General features: G+C 33.4%; 1 protein-coding gene across 1 annotated transcript in view; it reads left to right on the plus strand.

Annotated features, from left to right (window-relative positions):
• Positions 1–4,491: 4,491 nt before the first annotated feature.
• LOC129941524 (phosphatidylserine synthase) overlaps positions 4,492–21,576 on the plus strand; it is a 28,383-nt gene continuing 11,298 nt past the window's right edge. Inside the window, exon 1 of the mRNA XM_056050195.1 lies at positions 4,492–5,101. Coding sequence (XP_055906170.1) covers positions 4,755–5,101 — 347 coding nt within the window. The 5' untranslated portion in view covers positions 4,492–4,754. The remainder of the gene's footprint in view (positions 5,102–21,576) is intronic.

Here is a 21,576-nt window from a genome sequence, read left to right on the forward strand (position 1 = left end):
TTTATGGTGAAAAATAAAAATAATGAAATCGTTCACAAAAAAAACGAAAGAATTCAAACCAAAATATACTACTTGTTGATTTCTTAAGGCCGATGTCACATGAAAAACTGTACAACCTTGGTTAAGATGGACAGTTTTAAATCGAGTTCTTCACCAGATATAACTTCTGTTTGTCTGTAGGTTGACTTTTTTCAAAATTATATGAAATAGTTCTTAGTAATTAACAGAATTTTTTTTACAAAACAAACAATCCGCAAAGCTAAGGAAAATCAGGAAAACGCAAAAGTTCGATTTGTTTCTATGAAATGTTGAAAAGGTGGAAAAAAAGTTGTCAATCTTGATAAAAGGCGTTTTTCTAGCATTTCGAATGTGGATGCAAAGGTTGCGGGGCCTATTAGACAGACACATATGTTTGTTAGTTTTCTATAAAAGAAAACACTTCACTGAAGTGAACAAGGTGTACAAGGGTTTCATATGCCGATTATTTCAACGCTAGCCTTTAAAGAATGAAAGTAATATTTTACTCTGAACGCCGTCAGAGCAAAATTAGAAAAATAAAAGAACCACTATGTTTTGTTCTATTTATTTGTGTTCTTTGTTGAGTATATTCCTTTTCGAAATATTAAAGTAAAACGTTAATCGATAGTCAGAAATGATTTTAATGTATTTTGTATATTTTTCCGATGGTCTTCGAGTAGTGTGCGTCTTAGAAAGGTACGTTAGCATATAACTATTGTTTACACCTTTGGTGTAACTGGGTAAAACGCATTGCACTTAAAGTCACAAATTCTTATTAGTCACGTATTTGGTTAAGTCCTCAGAGCTTCAAAGCCCATGGACGTTTTCTAAATAGGGCCTCAATCATCATATGCCCTATTGTGTTCGATTTCCAATGTTTATCAAAGAGGATGACTGAGAGTTTCCAAGATTGAATACTTATATTATTTTTGTACTTGTTAATTTTTAGCTCCACGGTTTGAGTTTTGTTCTTATTTGATGGAGAGTTGGCGTTGTCTAGATGCTCCAAAATATTTTGTCAAAGCCCATTTCATTCAAACTTTTGCATTTCCTGTCAAGGATTCTCAAGATATATCACTGATCAGCAATAGGAATAGAATTGTTGACAGCATGCATTCCAGTCTGACTTTAAAATTCAAGCTCTTTTGACAGTTTACCTTCGTTTAAGACGAGGTTTTGGGACAGAATTTTCAGTAGAAATAAGTTTATCCGTTTAACCCTTTATCATATTAAATATACCGGCTGCGGTTCGTCGGGGTTTTCTATGAATTCCAATAAATTGTTTTTCAACACCCTTTTGTATTGAGAAAAATTGTACGCATATTGGAAACATTTTTATGTTTTTATGCATCTATTTGAAGAGTTGATGGTACTATACTTTGGTTTAAAAAACTCAAAATCCCTTCCAAAGATTGGTCTCCATGTTCTTGATCTTTCTGCTTTGTTTTATGTCACTGCAAGGTTATCTTTGAAGCTAACGAATGCGTTTAGAAGATACTAGAGAGATAGTTTTGCGAACTTAAAGGTATGATTACATTTTTTTTTTAATGCAAATTCACACATATTTTTAAGGCTAACTTACTTTTACTTGAATAAAATATATTTCTATATTTTTATGAATGTAATGTCTTCAGTATAAAAAAGAAGGACATTTTATTGAAGCGTCTATTCACAACGGCGGTTGGTTTTCAGCTCTTCTTTTTTCTTCTTTTTCCCAATTCAAATCTTTTGCTTGAAGTTGGTTCTCGTTTGTTTTTCAAAGTTCTTCTGATGACCGCGAGGTGGCAAGACTCAAGTATAAAAGTATAAGAATAGCTTAAGACTCATATTACATTTAACATTTCTTAGTAAAATAAATTAGTAACAAATAACATTATGTAGTACAAATAAATACATTACAATTTCTATATTTTTATAAATGTAATGTCTTCAGTATGCAGTACCCGTAGCATGATGGTTAGTGCGTTGGACTGTCATGCAAGGGGTCTTGGGTTCAATCCCTGCCTGAGCCACCTTAATTTAAAAAAAAAAATAATTTTCGCGGGTACTGCCTCTTGCGAGGAATTGACAAATCCTTCAAGAGTAATTCTTATCATGAAAAAGTGCTTTCTTAAACTAGCCGTTCGGATTCGGCCTAAAATTGTAGGTCCCTTCCATTCCTGACAACAGTACTCGCACACAGGAATGGTTGAGAGTTGTAAGTCACTAGGCCCTGGTTCACAACGGACTGTTGCGCCACCCCATTTAATTTTGAATGTCTTCAGTATAAAAAAGGAGGACATTTAGAAATTTAAGAGGACAGGAGGACAAAAAAGTGCCCAAAAGGAGGACGGCTCGGAACTCAAGCAGGTAACCTCTGATGTAATTAATGCAGGAAGATCCAGTGCAGAATCCTGCTTGTCCAGCGTCAAGGATTTCCTTAGACATATTCAGAGAAAAAAAATTCCTATCCAAATTTGGTTAGTTCGTTTTTGACCAGATTAATTATCAGGTTGGTATACGCATTTGTCGTTACATGAATATCCCTATTTCTTCGAATTTCACAAGCGACAATGATTTATGGTACAATGTTTGTATTCACTTATTTAATACCTCTTAATTGATTTGCTACCTTTGATTTTGTTGTGCACTGATAAATTTCACGCTTGTAGAATTATTAATTATGTCAAATTTGATAAACGAGATTATTTATTTATTTATTAAGTTTCATCTATAAGCATTTTTACAGTTAACAGATATATGGTATTCCAATAAAAACAACAATTTTCATGTATATCTGATCTCTGATTTGAATTTTTCACGAGTAAGACATACAAAATCAATACTTAACAACACTTCATTGAAATAAACAATGGACCTGGATAAGGGCTCATTCTAGTATTATGTGCTCTAAAAAATACACAAAATTTAGCTCTAAATGTTTAAGCTGGAACATAAATAAGAACTGGTGCAAGAAGTGATGGACACTTTATGATAGAACACCTAGCGTTATATTCTGGACAAAACCTCTAACGCATTGGTTGAGTATATATTTAGAAAACCGTCTCTAAACTTTTTCAAGCTGGTCAGAGTGAACTTCATATGCGAGGTTCCAGATAACGTCTGCATATTTAAGAATCGATCTTACAAGAGTTATATATATACTGTTAAAAGAACGTATGGATCTCTAAAATCTTTAGCATTTTGCTTAATAACGTCTATCAACGAATTAGCTCTAGGGATCAAGTAATCGAAATGGAATCCGCTCCTTATAGGTCTGGGCTGTCGTAGAAGCAATATAAGTTGTTCACTAAGTATATCAGCCACCGTTGATTCCATCTCGGGAATTCGTCCGCTGCCGTCTGGATAAGGAGAGGAGCCTTAGTGGAAAAACCTCTCCCCCTCTCTAGTTTGCTTCTCCCAACAACTTTCCACTGGGTTGGAACCCAATCTCTAGTTGAGGTACTAGGCACTCGATGTTGACCGCGGGGACGTGAGAGTAGAAGTTGATAGACAGAGGTGGGTTTTGAGAAAAACCTGTGGATGCTTGTGTCCTCTTGAACGCACATGTCTACCATTGAACATCAGTAAAGTAGTATTCACATTAGCGCGACCAAAAACGACGAATGAATTACAAAATGTGAGTTTATACACGTTTAAAGACATATTTGCACACAAATTCTTTACAAAACGATACCAATATAGTTTCTATTTAATTTATGATACATACTTTTACTTTTCAATATCATATATTACCAAATTTAAGAAAACAAATTTATTCGTAGTCAAACTTTATTCGCGTTCCACATTATCCACAATCGCAACAAATAAAATAATTGAGCGTACTTAACCTAAAAAAATCTTTCTTGTTTTGGTTTCGGTGGTGAGTGGTGTTTGGCTGTGGCTCCTTGTCAAACTTCATTCGGGACGAATTAAAAACTCTCATTTAAAAACTGCCATTTATGTCATAGAGAAATATATCTACGTATAAGTAAGTATATGTCTCTATGGTGTAAGCTCTGAATAGAAATTTACTGAGAATAACAAGTCTTACGAAGTTTACTAAAATTTAACTTATCAACACTCATGAACTCATTAGACTAGTTTATATTTGGCGGAAAATTGTTTAGTTTGCATTTTTTAATACTTTATTCCTTAAAGAAGTTCTTTACGAAGTGCTTTTTTGACACTTATACTATAGCGGGAATAATTACTTGAATTGACTTAATACTCATCTTCTTTTCTTATCAGTTTGAATTTCGTACGCATTAAAAATCTTATCAATTCTTGGTTAAAAGATTTCAATTCTTTGTCCAATTGGCAAACGTATATGAAAAAACAATGTTACCTGCCCCTCAATTTCTGGGTTGACTGGAAATTTAAAATAACTACTGAACGCACTCAAACCACATTTTCACCACACCTATTAAATTTTTATTTGTATTCTCCTCCTCAAACGTCAGAATGACTTTTCTCATTTGAGTTATATTTTTCACATTTTCCCCCCATCTTTTCATTTGCACGGTTTGGTTTTGCGTAATTAATACTGGAACGAGAAAAGAAAAAGAATTCAATTTGCAATTTAAAAATTCTCTATTAAAATCAATATCATTGTGTTAAGTTGTAGTTTCGAACAATAGTACGTATCCATCCGTATTTAAATTTGAAGTGAATTAGCTGTGGAAAAAAGGAAATCCTTAACTTAGTTCTCTGAACAAAATAACCAACATAAGTTGGTTATTAAAATTACGACGAGTATGAAAAAACGCACCAGTGCGCGTACGCCGGGCAGTGGCGCCGAAGACGACCAGCATGACACCACCACTCCGGATACAAAACCAGGAGGAGCTGGAGAATCGGCATCGTCACCGAAAGCGTCATCGGCAACTCCTCCAGCATCCTCCCAACAGGAATCATCAAAGACTAACACAGCACCACAAACCCATTCAACTCGGTCCACAAATCGAGACAACATCACCGATACCTTTGTGATCGTCAACGAGCGTCCAGTCGATGATATTTCCTTGGATTTCTTCTACAAACCGCATACCATAACCTTGTTCGCAGTCTCGGTTATCAGCGTTATGTACTTTGCCTTTGTCAGGTAAGATTTTTTCTATGTTATCTATAACTAGGATATGATAAGATGATGAAGAGCAGAGGAAGTAATTTATAAACAAATCTTGACACTGACATTTATCCAGATCCTGCGCAAAGGACCTTTTTTTTACTAGCCAGAAATATTTTTGGGGCAATAATCTCTTCGCTCTCGCTGGTTGTCCTTTTTTGGTGTCATCATTCAGTCTGTCGTCGTTGGTTTTAGGCTCATCTTCCAATAGGTGGAACCTACTTTGTTCTTCCATAGTTCGCGCGAGCCTTGTATGTGTGTCTGTGCGATCGCTAATATAATTTGTGCAGATTATGTCTGCTTAAAGAATTTGGTAAATTTAAACAAATACGAGTCGTGTTATGCAAGCGAAATAACCTCCCTTAATCTTGACCAAGTGTTTCTTTTTTCGTTTCTTGTTCTTTTCACAAACAAAACACAGAATCTGCGAAAACAGCGGCGTTTATTTCTTTTTGTTATTTTTGTTAATGAAAAGTGAATGGAAATCGATTTGTTCAGTGTTGTGAGGGTATCTAGGAAGTCCCTTGACTGGTTAACCAAGAAAATGCTTCGAAAAAAGTGAACAAAACGCAGAGAAACAGAAAAACCACGAGACCAACGAGGTAGAAACAAATTTGCAATTGATTTGGAATGCGGATTGAAATTCATTTGTCAAACAAATGGAGGAGTAAGTCTTTTGATATATGATACGATTTATGCCTCGTCTACCTTTGACTTTGATTAAAAATTTGATTTTGTTGTGGGTTCTTTGATTTCACATTTGTGGATTATCGATTTAACATTAAGTATAAAAGAAGAAGAAGGGTGTAATCTTTATTTTCCTTTGATTTTTAGTATTTCATAATTTGTTTCTTATTTTTGTTCTCTCTCTTGCTATTTCTCGTATTCTTCTTGGAAAACTTTATTCCTCCCTTCCTCCTTCTTCGGTATCAACTTCCATTCTTTGTATTTGCACTGACTTAAATCATTTACTACCATTGGCTAATCTACACGTGTTTTTCAGTATGTCTTTTCTTATTGGGATTTTTTATTAATTTTGAGTTAAACAAAAATAATCTCAAAGAGAAAATATGAGAGCGAAAAATGAGAGTGAATTTATGTTACTTTGTCTTGAAATGAGTCAAATTTTTTTGATTACTGATAATGGGATTGGGAGCGTGAGCTACTGAATGACATGATTAATTGATCGTATGATTACAATGCTTAATCTGGTCATCTCTAAATTGCAACTTGTTTTTATTTTAATTAATTATCTATAAATAGTTTGAAGGAAATGAACTGTTTGTTTTTGTTTTGATTGCATTTGTGCCAATTCTTTGAAAATAGGTATTGTTCTAAACGTGAATCTCCATAAATGATATGATTTTAAATAAAACGTTTATTTTGTTTGTCTGGCCAATGCAAACAACGTCAATTATTGGAATTGGAATTCAAATGAAAAATTCCAGGGTTTTTCAAAATGAATATACACACAAAAAAAAAACGATGAACAAAACTGAAATTGTGTTGTTTTATGGTGTAATTAGTAACGACACAACGATGGAACAGTGGTCCAAATGCGGAAACAAATTTCTAGTTAAAGTCATATGAAACCTTTTAAATTATATATCCAATTATTTTCTTTTTACATTTTAAAGTGGTTTAAATATATATACAAAAATATTCAAGTCGCTGATCATATTTTCAACGAATTTTTAAATGTCTTTTTCCAATATTCCTTTAAATTCATTCTGTAGCTTTGTAATTTATTTTATTTGTAGAGTAAGTGTTGTGTCTTGGAACTCTGGATTGAATGAAAAGCGGATTCCTTTAACTCAATTATGAAACGTCTTTATTATAATATAAATGAAAATCGAATAATATTTTATTTTGATAACAGGAAAATATTAAATCAATTGATAACTTGATTAAGTTGATATTTAAAGTAATAATTCAGTACAGTTGCTCATATATATGAATATTTATATACAACAATCTCCCACACTATTTTATTCATAATCTTGAAGATATCCTGGCCGCCGTCGGTTTTTATTCGTTCTTCGATTTGGAACAGGAATGTTGCTTGGTTCTATGTCTGTGTGTATTCGATTTTCAGGAATGTTCATTGTCTCTATTCCTGATTGTCTTCGAACTTCAAAACTTCCTGGAATTACTGGAACTTGCTCAAATTGAATTTGTATTTCATCTATACTTGGATCACTTCTTGTCAGTTGATCTTCTTGAATAGTATTTTCCTTTTCGGGTAAAACCACTTCTGATTTGTATAATTGGTTTATATGGCGTTTTAATACATATCCATTGTCGAGCTCGATTGCATAATCCAGTTGACCAAACTTTTTCTTAACAACTCCAAATTTCCAAGCTGGCTTTCCGTTTGAGTAAAATCTTGACTGAACTCTATCTCCCACACTTAAATTTCGAATTGAGTTGACTTTTTCGTTGGAAGATTTTTCATATTTAACAGGACGTAGGCAATCTAATTTGATTCTCATCTCTCTTCCAAGATATTGTTGTGCTGGACTTTTACCATTTGATAAAGGTGTTGCTCTATAACGATATAATATTTCACGTACTTTATTATGTATTGAGCCTTCTTCTTCTGACATCGCGTTTAATTTTGATTTTAATGTTTTAATATATCGTTCGGCTAACCCGTTTGTAGCTGGATGTCCTGGCGCTATAAATTTTTGCATTATACCATTTTTCTTACAGTATGCTTTGAATTCATTGCTTTGAAAAATCGAAGCGTTATCTGATACAATAACTTTTGGTAGACCATGTGTTGCTACAATGTCTTGAAGAAATTTGATAGTTACCTCTGATGTAGGAGCTGAATTTGTAACTTTGATTTCTGGCCACTTTGATTTTGCATCGATTAGAACGAAGAAATTATAACCTTGCAATGGACCAGCGTAATCAATATGTACTCTATCGAAATTAGCATTTGGGTCATCCCAATGATGAGTAGTGATCTGAGGAGTACTATTCTTACAAAGAGCACATTTTTCACAAGACCTGACGAGTTTTTCTATGCTTGAGTCTATTCCATTCCAATAGCAATATTTACGAGCCAGTTGTTTCATTTTCACAATTCCGATATGAGTACGATGCAATTCTTTAAGGACTTCGTCTTGAAGAGTGTTTGGAATAACGACGCGATTTCCTTTAAAAATAACACCATCTTGTAAAGAATAATCTGGGTTTTCTATTTGGCCTTTAAGTAAATCCTGTTTAAGTTTCGACAATTTTGAATCTTTTTCTGTTTCCTTCGCTATAGATGTTGCTGTTAACGACACGGTTGATATTTGATTGATAATTTGGTCTTGAAGGTCTTTGATTTCGTCGTCTAGGAAAAATTTAAATTTTTGAAATGAATCGGTTGAAAGGTTTCGCGACAAGCAATCTACATGAAGATGTTCCTCTGCTTTTTTATGTTGAATTTTGTAGTTAAATCCTTGAAGGAACGAAGCATACCTTAGAAGTCTAGATGATGTCATTGCTGGGATTTTTGAATGTTGATGAAAAATTCTGGTTAATGGTTTATTATCTGTGATCAAAATAAATTCTCTTCCATATAGATACATGTAAAATTTATCAATGGCAAAAACAATAGCTAGTGCTTCGCGGTCGAGTTGGCTATAATTTTGTTCTGACAGTGTTAGTGATCGAGATATAAATGCAATTGGTCGTTCTACACCCTCATCAATCTGTGACAAAACAGCTGCTATTCCAACAGGACTCGCATCACATGCTAAAGTAGTCTGCAACTGTGGATCATAAGGAGTTAATACACGATTGCTCATAATTTCCTCTTTGAGTTTAATAAATGCTAATTCGCACGATTTTGACCACTTAAATTTATAATTTTTTTGAAGTAATTGTCGCAAAGGAAAAGTTATTGTCGAAAGATCAGGAATGAATTTTGAATAGTAAGTAATCATACCCAAAAATGCACGTACTTCATCTGAATTCTTGGGCCGTGACATATCTTTAATAGCTTGAACTTTATCTGGTGACTTTAGAATTTCATTTTTACGTATAACATAGCCTAAATATCGAATTTCTGTTTTGAAAAATTCACATTTATTTTTGTTTACATGTAAATCGTACTTTTGTAATTTTTCGAAACAATTAATTAATCGTTCTTTGCATTCAGTAACTGTTGCACCATGAATAATAATATCATCCAAATAAGATAACGTACCTTCTAATCCTTGAAGTATTTGGTCTAGTATTCTATTGAATTCACTAGGAGCTGTTTTAATGCCAAAAGATAAACGGTTCATTCGATACGTGCCTCTGTGTGTTGATATAGTTTGTACTTGCTTGCTTTCTTCATCGACTAAAACGTGTAAATATGCCTTGTATAAATCCAAACGACAAAAATATTTTGAATTTCGTAACTGATTCAAAAGTTCATCGATTCGTTTAATCGGATAATGAGCTGTTTCGAGCTGAGGGTTTACACCAACTTTGTAATCCACACATAGTCGCACCTTACCATCGGGTTTTGGAATTATCACCAACGGTGAACCCCAATCGCTTGTATTTACTTTTGAAATTATTCCGTCATTTTCGAGTTCATCTAGTTCTTTTTCAACTTTCTCACGCAGTGCAAATGGGACTTCTCGTTCTCTTACGTAAATGGGTTTGGTTTTCTCTTTGAGTTTAAGTGAACAAACAACATTTGGAATGCATCCCACTCTTTGTTCAAAAATAGTGGAATATTTGTTCATTAGCTCTGTTACTGAATCGATAGTGCAAATTTCGTTTTTGACAGTACGTGTAGGTTGATCGATCGTTTGTAAATTTATGTTAAGATTTCGTATCCATACTCTGCCTATAAGCGGTGCGTATTTTGAAGGAACTATATACATTTCCTCGTTGATATTGGACCTGTACTTCAACCTTTCCTATTGGAGCAAATATCTCACCAGTATAGGATCGAAAACCAATATCTGACTTTTTTACGGGAACATTTAAATTCAATTTGTTGAAATCTTTCTCTGGAAGTAACGTGAAGCCTGCCCCAGAGTCCACTTCGAATTCTTGACGTTTCCCATTTATTGAAACATTTATGTAAAATTTGCGACCATCTATTGAAAATATTTCAGATTTTCCATAAACATCAATTATTTTATTTAAATGATGTATGTTATCTGAATAATCGTACTCTGCGTTATCTGTTGCATTTGTAATAGCGTTTGTGTTCTGGTTTGATTTATTTAATAAGAATTTCAAACAAACTCGCTTCACATGACCATGTTTCTTGCAGAATTCACAACTTAGTTGATTTCGATTAGATTTACAATCATTTGCCAGGTGATTATTTCTACCACATCGTAGACACAGTCCTTCGATTCCCAAACTTTTGTAATCTATAAAAGATTTCGATTTTTTCGTTTTTGAATATTCTTGAGATCGAGGTTTTGGGCCATGGTTGTGAATTTTATTTTGAGATTGAAAATTTGAATTTGATATTTTATTTATTTCTATGTTCGAAGAGTTGTTCGTAATTGAAATGAGTTTGCAATTAATTTTTGATGCTTCGAGTTTAATCGCCTGTTCAACAATTTTGTCGAATTCCAAGTTTTCTTCCTGAAGTAGTTTTTCTCTTATGTTGTTGTCCCTAAGCCCTCGAATAAATTGAGCTCGTAGAAAAATGTTGGCTATGGACAAACCACATGTGCAGTTGCTGTATAGTACCCTTTGTCGAAGTTTTGCTAAGTAATCATTTATGGAATCCTTTTCATTTTGATATTCCGATAAAAAATAATGTTGTTCTACCAATGAATTGAACTGAGAGTGACGTCAGTAACAAATAATTTGAAGAACCAATAAATTGAAGCAATAATTTAGCGCACATCTCTTTATCTTCGAATATCTTTTTTATCTGAAAATGATTTTCTAAACGTTCTTTATAATTATTGAATTGTTCAACCTTGGGGTTGAATGGGTCGAAATTTGAAATTATGCTTATATTTGCCGTTCGATGTTCCTGTTGATTTTGCAAGGCCGTCGTCATATTCGACATAGCTTGAATCAAGGAATTGAGTTGCTCGGAATTCATTTTTATGTTCGATGATCTTCTGTTTTTGAAAATAAGTGTTCACCTCGTCGCCAATACTGTTGTGTCTTGGAACTCTGGATTGAATGAAAAGCGGATTCCTTTAACTCAATTATGAAACGTCTTTATTATAATATAAATGAAAATCGAATAATATTTTATTTTGATAACAGGAAAATATTAAATCAATTGATAACTTGATTAAGTTGATATTTAAAGTAATAATTCAGTACAGTTGCTCATATATATGAATATTTATATACAACAGTAAGTCAGATATTTTTTTTTAAATATTTCAATTCTCTTCTTATTTAGGTTAGGTTAAAGTGGCTGCGGATTCAGTATCCACACACTTAGGCCAAAAGAAAAGGCCCATCGTGATACCACATGAAAGAATTACTTCTTACTAGTCGAACCATTTTGAGCTTTTTATAAAGCGAAGAAGATATTTGATATCCTTTTAGCTAGTTCACTGGGATTGTCAAAAGAGTAGTCTCCCAGATAAAGTCTGCGTCTTAGTGAAAGAGCAGGGCAAGTGCAGAGAAGGTGAGAGATTGTTTCCTCTTCTTCCTTGTCCATACAGCTCCTGCAGAAGTCATTTGAGGCTACACCAAGTCGTATTGCTTGTCTGCCTATAAGACAGTGTTCCGTAAGGACACCTATTAGGGAGCTAATATGAAGTCTGCTTTGAGATAACAAGTCTTTAGAGCGCTTTACGTCCTGTGAAGGCCATATGAGTTTTGTGGCTGCGCATGTTGGTAAATTGTGCCACCTAGAGTTTGCCATCGCAAAAGCTGTTTCTTATAGCAGAAGTTTACATGTAGCTATCGGTATACCTATCTTCTCCCTTTCAGGTGAAATAGGTATGACGGTTCCATTTTTAGCAAGTTCATTGAATCTACAATTTCCTGTGATGTCTCTGTGGCCCGGCACTCAACATAAGAGACGATCGAATATCGAGAGCCGTTTGAGATTTGATTGACACACCGTGAAGAGATTTAACCAACTCCCTCATTTGTCTTGGATCCATCTGTGTTAAAATGAATGCTTTTGTCATCCAGGAGTTTTTTGTCTTCCCATTAATCTCTGGATGGAATGGATAGTGTAGTCTGTCTAGTTTGGTATAGAACCAAAGAGGTTCAAAATGATGGATAGCCCCACATTGTTGTTCCAACCGGGTTTGCTAATCATGTCATCTGGACATGAGGGTTCTTTCGGGATCCATGCGTGAGCTCTCGGCCTGCAAGGAATATTTTCCTTTGTAACGGCCTCGATTGTTGGGCTCCTTAAGTGCATCACTAAAAGGTTTAGTGAGAAGTACTCTAGCAATGTTAAGAGTGGACTCCTCCAAAGACCTTTGTCGCTTTGACATGGAGTCGTAGGTGATGTTGGTCTTGTTTAGGATGGATATAGCCCAATCCTGCCTCTAGCTAAGGATGGGATTACTTCCATCCCCCAATGTTGAACCAGGGCATTTTAGAATCCTCATCGCATAACGCCGTTGTTGCCATTAGGAAAACTGCTGAAAAATTATGTACACATTTTTTGTGAGCAATATAAACCAGGAGTATAAAACTGCCTAGAAAAACATAACATGTATTATATGGGATCTACAACCATAAGAAAACGTTTTATTATCAGCAAATGCAGTAATTCTTCCTTTGAAATTCTGGCTAAAAATAGAATTGATGAAAATCAAAAAAACTGTTGTTTGTATAAATTGTTTGAATTTATTTCCAAAAACTTTGGCTGTCAAATTCTGTTTGCACTTCACTGTTTTTCTCATAAGCCGACGTTTGGTGCTAAGAGAGCAGAATTTTACGCACAATATACTTGAGGTATTAGGATTTTATTACTTATATTTTTTTATATGGGTTTTACTTACTTATTTACTTAAGGTGGCGCGTCTTGTGTGAACTAGGGCCTCACCCAACAAACTTCTCCATCTAGCTCGTCTTCAGTTTCGCGCTCCAAGTTGAGTGAGGTCACTTTCCACTTGTGCGCGCTACCTGATCCACTGTCTTCCTCTACTGCGCTGTCCTGTGGGTGTGGATTCAAAGACTTTCCGGGCCGGAGCATTGGTTTCCATGTGCTCTACGTGACCCAGCCATCTTAGTCGTTGGACTTTTACCCTTCTGGATAAGTCTACGTCGCTGTACAGCCCGTACAGCTCGTGATTCCATCTTGTCCTCCACTCCTTCGATGCATACGGAACCGTAGATCACACGAAGAACTTTTCTATAGAAACGTAGGTGTTGTTGGTTCTTTCTTGACGACAGCATTTACTTTGTTTTGCCCTCATTAACCGTTAAACCTATTTTCGCCGCCTCTGCCTCAATACTCATCACGCTGATCATCCGATTATATCAATGTCATCACCATGTGCTAGTAATTGGAAAGACTTTTGAACTATAGTGCCACTAGTGTTAACGTGTGAGCTCTGGACTATTCTTTCAAGTACGATGTTAACAAAATCGCATGACAGCGTGTCACGTTGTCTAGGACCTATTTTGACATCGAAAGGTTCTGTTAAGTTGTTTGCATGCTCCTAACCAACTTATCTCCAGCTGCTTTAAAGAACTTGGCATTCAAGCCATCCGCTCCAGCAGCTTTATTAGACTGCAGCTTAGATATGGCAATTTTTACTTCGTCTTAATTGGGCTGACGGGATTGTTGGCTTTCGTCGTCTATGTTGAATGGATCATCCTGCCTGACAGCGGAATCTAGTTCGTCGTCGCCGTTATACAGTCTGCAGAAGTGGTTCTTCCATATCCTCAGCATTGACTGCGGTTCCACTATGATGTTTCCACTTTCTTCTTTGCAGCCTTCGGTTCTAGATTTATGTACCTGTGAATTTCGTTTCACCTGTTCATAAAACTTTCGAACTTCATTCCTGCTTTTAAACCTCTCAACCACTTCTCATGCTTTCTCTTTTTTCTTCTGAGAAGTCGGCGTTCCTCTCGCCTCTTCTGCTCATAGAGCTCTCGCCCTTTTATGCAGCGCTTCTTTGCGTGCTTGTTGTTGAACCAGGGGTTCCTTGTTGGTGGCTGTTTGAAACTCAGCACATCAGAGGCGGCTTCTCTGATTGCATCTTGGCAATGTTGCCACTGGTTTTCGATACATTGTGTTGGCGGCAGAGAACTTCTAGAGAGGTAACTTGTAACTCGTCGAAAAAGGATTTGGCGATCTCTGACGATTGAAGCAAAAATGTACAAGAACTTTATGAAAGAACGCTGGAGAAGCATTCCTATTCATCGGTGTCAACTCTTAGAAGAGATTATTCCTCGGAGGTTACAAGGTGTAGTTCGACAGAAAGGTTTCCCGACAAAATATTAGTCAAAATAAGAAAAACATTTTTCAATAAATTATGTTTCAAAAACCCGTGGCATGATGGTTAGTGCGTTGGACTGTCATGCAAGGGGTCTTGGGTTCAATCCCTGCCTGCCACCTTAATTTAAAAAGATTGATTTTCGCGGGTACTGCCTCTTGCGAGGAATTGACAAATCCTTCTAGATTTATTCTTGTCATGAAAAAGTGCTTTCTCAAATTAGCCGTTCGGATTCGGCCTAAAATTGTAGGTCCCTTCCATTGCTGACAACTGTACTCGCACACAGGAACTGTTGCGCCACCCAATTTAATTTTTAATTTAATGTTTCAAAAACAAGCAAAAATAATAATCTGGCTTATTTGCTGGAGATTTCCTCAGATTACTTTCAACAGTATAAATATATTTAGAATATAGAAGTTTCAAAGAAAAACAAACTCTTTCATGAAACGAGAGAAAAGTGCATACAAATGATCGGAAGGTTTTTCTTTATATTTCTTAAACGCTCCATTTTAAGCATTTTTTTAAAAATCAAGTATATTTTTAGTATACTAAGTCGGATGATGTTATTCAAAACATTATTAAATACAAAAATGTAAAACTAGATTTAAATAATAAAATCAAATTGATATATTTACTCATGTCTGAGAAATTCGACTTTTCCCGAATTTATTTAACAACATTCAACTTAACTTTCTTGAAAAAATGCATGACAAATATAACATTTTACTATAACTTTAATTATGTGAAAGAGTTAAATAAATAACTTATAGTTAGTTAGTTAGGTAATTTTCTCTTGAATCGCTCTCGAAAGAAGTCCAAGAATACCGAAATAAGTTTTATTTCACAATTTTAATTCGAGAATCAAAAGTTGATGGACCGTATATTCATTGTCTCAGATGAACTATAAAGGCCACAGGTGAAAAATAAAATTCTACCAACCAGGCAATTTAAATCTCAGCTTAATTCAATACGTTAAATGCTCATACTTATTCTTTTATGCTAATGGGTGATTGATCTTTTTGACAACACTGTTAAACATCTTCAGATTGGTCTATAATTTAAGCTAGAATCGATTCAGACAAAAATTTTATTCGTTTTTCTGAATTGTATGTGTTTTATATCAATCATTAAAATCTGTTAAAAATTAGTCAAGAACGTTTTTTCAACTTTGAAGAATAAATTACAGGTTTTTGAAAGTGAATGTGTCAGTAGGCTTAAATTTACTCTAATGATACCTACCCATCAGATCAGATTTTACAATTGTTTTTTTTTGCGCTCTCACATACAAACCAGACCACTGTGTAACGTGTTCCTAATTATTTCAAATCGTTTTGTTTGAAAAGGGAAATCAAAGTCTGATAAGCAATCGCATTGTTATTAAGTTAAAATATGCAAAACTAGTTTTTGTTAAAAATAAAAACAAAAAAAGTTGCAATGGGCATAGAAAAGTAAAATACTAAACTCTTATATAAAAATTTCAAATGAGTTTCGATATTTGTTTTTCAATTGCATCACAATAATTTGTTCTAAGCTACCTGACAATGAATTTCTAAGTTAATCCATAATAACAGTATCTTTTTTTCACACGAATTTCATACAGAAATTTCTGGGTAAAGTCCAAACATATGAATAACACTTCAATAATGGCGAATTCTTTTTCTTGCCGTCTTGCTGTCGACCATTAAAAACAAATACTACAGAATATGAGCCAGCAATTTTAAGGGCAGTACTGATGATGATGTCATGTTTATATTACTTACTTAATTATAATTTGTATAAAAAGGATTTTAAAGTAGATTATTAACTGTTATTATTGTGAGTTATGGAGTAAATAGGGTTTTTATTATATTTTTATTTTATATTTAAAGTTTATTTAAGATCAAGACTTTTTCATGTTTTAAAATACGCAAACAAAATCAAATAGGTAATCGCAAACACATTGGTCGCATTCACATAGCTGGTGGCTACGTAGTCAAGGGATTCTGATTGGCTAAATCTGACTACAGAAGTAGTTGAAATTGACGTTTCACAATAAGCTGATCGGTAAAGTAACACGAATTGAAAATGATATAAATTGCTCAATATTTAAATACAAATATATGTAAATCATTCAAATTGTGTGTTAAATTTGATTTTATTGAATTTAAAAACACAAACGATAAGTTAAAGTTATCAAATCAAAAATGTTTCTTATTTTATATATTTGAATTTTTTTTTCATTTTTTTTCATGTTTCTAATTGTGAACGACATTGTGACCTTACTTGTATATGCGATCCCGCTAGCTCAAAAATTTGGTTCAATTCTGAATATACTTGCAATGCGTCTTGCTTCAAGATTGATGTCGTTGATCAATTTAGATACCTCGGTATCCTTTTTGATCAAAATATGAGCTGGTCTTATCACATTTTGAAACTGAAACAGTATCTTCAGTCATCTCTTCGTGCCATGTATCACCTAGAAAAATTCTTAGATAGTAAAACTTTGCGTATGGTTTATTTTGGAATTTTTCACTCGAAATTAGAGTATGGGTTAAGTTGTTGGGGTAGTGCGTACCATTCAAAAATTCAGCCACTTTCTGTCCTGCAAAAGTACGTTATTAGAAAAATTTGTAGGAGCAACCGTTTTGCCAATTCATTTGAACTCTTCAAAAAATTACAAATTCTGCCAATAAAACATCTTTTCTATTTTAAAGTATTGAAACTTTTCTTTTTAAGAAGTGGCTATTTACAAAGCCCAATATATGATTTTCAGAATCTACGTAGTGTCACTAGTTCTGTCGTTTGTATTCCTTCTTATCGCACCTCTCATTTCAGGAACTCTTTCTCTGTTGTCGCATTTAAGTTATTCAATAAGCTTCCTGCCGATATACGATCCATCAGATCGTTGCCAATTTTCTTAAGAAAAGTAAAAATTTGGCTTTTTGAATTTAATCACGAGCAAATTAAAGTTGTGCTGCCATTAATTAGTTAATTGTTAATCGAATACACTTATTCGATAATACAGCATCATCACTGATATTTTTTCTTTTTATATAAATGGTTTTTGATTGGTTTATAGTTCACTGTATCTTCTTGTCTTGAATTTTCAAATAAATGAATTGATTTATGTACATAATTTCTTTGAAGTACAAGGGAATAAATATATACATACATTATATCTACCTATATAAGAATATTAGAGTTTAAGTCATTAAAAATATTAAAGTTCGCCCACTTAATACTTAATTTTTGTTTTTCACTGAAGTTTTTAATTTTCTTTGACGTGACATTTAACTCTGTTTTTTTTTTCAAAACAAAAAATGTCACTTATTTATTTAATTTCGTTATTATTACTACTAGCTATAAGTAATTATTGTAATTTTTTTCTTAATAATTGAATAAAGACTATACAAATACAAATACAAATTTGTCAATAATGTGACAGTTCCAGATTAAATATCTTTGTATTGCATTCACAAAGCAAGTTGAATTTTGACTACGTAGCCACTACTTTTGTGAATGGGACCATTAATTTACTCTAAACTACAATTACACGTCCAACATAAAGAGTCAACTCTCTGATTTTTTTTTATTTTTAACTTCCCATAGGAAGTTATTGTAATGGGTCCGATTTGTCAAATTGAAAATTTTGACATTTCTCGAAGTTTCAAGGTCCCTAGAGCCGAAATAAAAGATTTTTAGAAAGATGTCTGTGCGTGCGTGTGTACGTACGTTCGTGCGTTCGTACGTCCGTACGTTATCGACGTTTTTTCGTCTTCCATAGCTCAAGAACCAGAAGAGATATCGATTTCAAATAATTTTTGTTATACAGATAATAAGGCAGAAAAATGCAAAAAGGGCTGTCAAGAAAATTGCGTGGGTGGTCGTCAACTCTGGTGTTCCACAGGGTAGCCATTTAGGTCCTTTATTATTTATCTTATATATAAATGACATAACATCCTTTATAAAAAAAACTCCTCCGTTTTAATATACGCTGATGACATTAAAATTTTCAAATCTATTAGTTCAATTAATGACTGCTCACAGCTTCAAGAAGATCTTCATAGTTTTAGGGAACGTGGCAATACAAACTGACTTTTATTGAATATTGACAAATGTAAAACTATGTGTTTTACACCCAAAAAAAAAAAAACAATTATAGATTATAACTATTTATTAGATTCTTCCTCTCTTTGTAAGCTTTCCGTTTTCTCTGATTTAGGTGTTATTCTTGACAGTAAATTAACGTTCTGTGACCATTATAACTTTATAGTTAAAAAAGCTAACTAGATTCTAGGTTTTATTAAACGTTTTTCTCGTGACTTTCATGACCCCTACGTCTTAAGACTTCTTTATGTATCATTTGTCAGGCCAATACTTGAATACGGCTTTGTTATATGGGCACCATACTATTCAGTCCATGAGACTTGAAAGTATCCAAAAAAGATTTATGCGTTTTTGTCTTCGTTTTCTTCCTTTTTCAAAAATATTCACACCACCTCCTTATTCTCCGAGACTTTTGCTAATAAACCTCCCTACACTTTCACAACATATGCAATATCTCCAATTTAGTTTTATTTTAAAATTAATTAATGGTTCTATTATATCCGCAACAGCTCTGAATCGTTTAAATTTTAGCTATAGTCAAACTAGCAAAAGAAGATAGATACCTTTATGTCCGATCTTTAGTAGAACTAACTATGGTATGAATAGCCCTTTAAATCGATTGATTTCAGTCTTCAATAAATTTTATAACTAAATTTCATCTGTTAATGACAATGTTAAAAGTAAACAATTTAAAGAAAGATTTTTTAATATGTTATAGTATTTATTTATTTCTATGTTAATTAAAATTTTAAATTAAAAATTATGTAAATAGCTATAAGTTTATATTAACGTTAGATAATTAACGGATTAAATAAATAAATAAAGAGTTATTCAAATTAATGACACTTGAAAAACTAACTAGTTGCCTTGGTCAAAACTTGCGTTCAAGGAATTTAAATGATTGCAAAGAAGTTGTCTGAAGCTGTCCAATGCATGAAATGTTGACCATACCACAATTGACACCCTCCAGCGAAGGCTGTCTCATTTTACGCTGCGACATTATGTTAAAATTCAAAATAGATATTTATGTAAAAATAATGTCTTTTTACAGGGGAATTTAGCTGCCTCAAACAGAACCATAACGTCTTTTAGGGTTCGTTTACGGTCTTAAATTTTATTTCATTTATCTAAACGAACATTAAAAATACTTGCCTTTTGTGTCAAATTTTATTTGATATAAACTTCGAAATAACTTTATTAAGGATATGAGAAAGAAAAATCATCAACAAAAGCTGTAATATTGTCATTCAAATGTTAGGAAAAGAATAAGTCCTATATTATTAAATCTTTTTGAACTGAGATTATTCCCAATATTGACTTTTTAAATATTGACTTAAATAAGATTCAAATGAATTATAAATAGTATCTCTAAAGTGTAAAGCTCTAAACAAGGTTCTAGCAGCAATGCATGATCAGATGAAGGCCCCTTCGAATTCTTCAAACTGCTAAGAATTTGCCAACTAATTTTTATAATGGCATCCATCGTTGTTTTCTTCTCAAAAAGACAACATCCTATACTTCATCTTTTTTTCAAAAACTCTTGGCTGTCAGAATGACAGGAGACGGAAATTACTTTAGAGTTAGTGTATCAGGGAAAATAAAGTTTACAAAACTGGAAAATCTAAAAATCAAATTTATTTGATAGTTATAGTAGAAATTAAATTTTCAGTTTGATTATTTAAATTTCAGTATAGTCAATTTAAAATCCTTGAATCATTCTTCACTATGAAAATGCCAACTAGTTCTAACAACTGAATTTGCGAAGATCTAAAACAGTTATGGCCTTGGAGAATATGTAAACAAAATAAACAATAAATACATTTAAAGTGAAATATTATCGTGTTATTACGTACAGCCCGGAATTTAAAATTAAGTAGTAATGGGTACTTGTTTCAAAGAATCTGAGAACCAGAAATATTTTTGTATAATAATTTTTTAATATTTTTATTTCCTAGAAACATTTCATGGCATTAATTTCTTAAATATAATTTTCGCAATACGTTCATTACTGTTTTCAATATATCTGGGCGTATGGTGTCAATTTTTAAATTGGGTGGCGCAACAGTCCGCTGTGAACCAGGGCATAGTGACTTACAACCATTCCTGTGTGCGAGTACTGTTGTCAGGAATGGAAGGGACCTACAATTTTAGGCCGAATCCGAACGGCTAATTTGAGAAAGCACTTTTTCATGACAAGAATTACTCTTGAAGGAATTGTCAATTCCTCGCAAGAGGCAGTACCCGCGAAAATTATTTTTTTAAATTAAGGTGGCACAGGCAGGGATTGAACCCAAGACCTCTTGCATGACAGTCCAACGCACTAACCATCATGCCACGGGTACGGGTATGGTGTCAATACGTGCTTTAATATTGCTCTCCTATGCCTCAACAGTTGATTCTTTTTAAAAGTAAATTTTCACAACTTGGAAGCGTTGTTCTTACTTTAAACGATTCATGCTAAATTGCAAAACCTTGCTGAACAGAGATGTCAACACATTCTCAACTGTCAAACCATAGAAAACAACAGTCGAAATTTAACTTCTCATGCATTTGCAAAAACAAAGATCCTCCATGGATTCCTGAATAAATTTTAAATGAAAAAACTTACGGTATTTATTTTCTTGTTTCCCATAACTTTTCTAATTATAAAAGTTCGTATGATTTTGAAACAAATCATGTCATAAACTACCTGCAACTTTGCCAAATTTGGTGTTTTTGACACTCTGAATATTTTCTCCAGCAGAAATCAAGAACGAAAGCTATATTTATTGTTTTTCTAACAGAAGGCTAGGAACTTAAGAACTTTAAAGGCTAATCAAATAATGTTTTAAGAGCTGTTTTCTTCATTTCAATTTGCACTTTCGATTTTAAAATTTTCTGTATCAACTTTATATTTTCTCAACTTCTAAGAAATTAAACTTTTAACTTAACTATTTATATTTTAAATTTAAATTTATTTTTATAAATTCT

The sequence above is a fragment of the Eupeodes corollae genome, chromosome 1 (genome assembly GCF_945859685.1).
Source record: "Eupeodes corollae chromosome 1, idEupCoro1.1, whole genome shotgun sequence".
Lineage (NCBI taxonomy): Eukaryota > Metazoa > Arthropoda > Insecta > Diptera > Syrphidae > Eupeodes > Eupeodes corollae.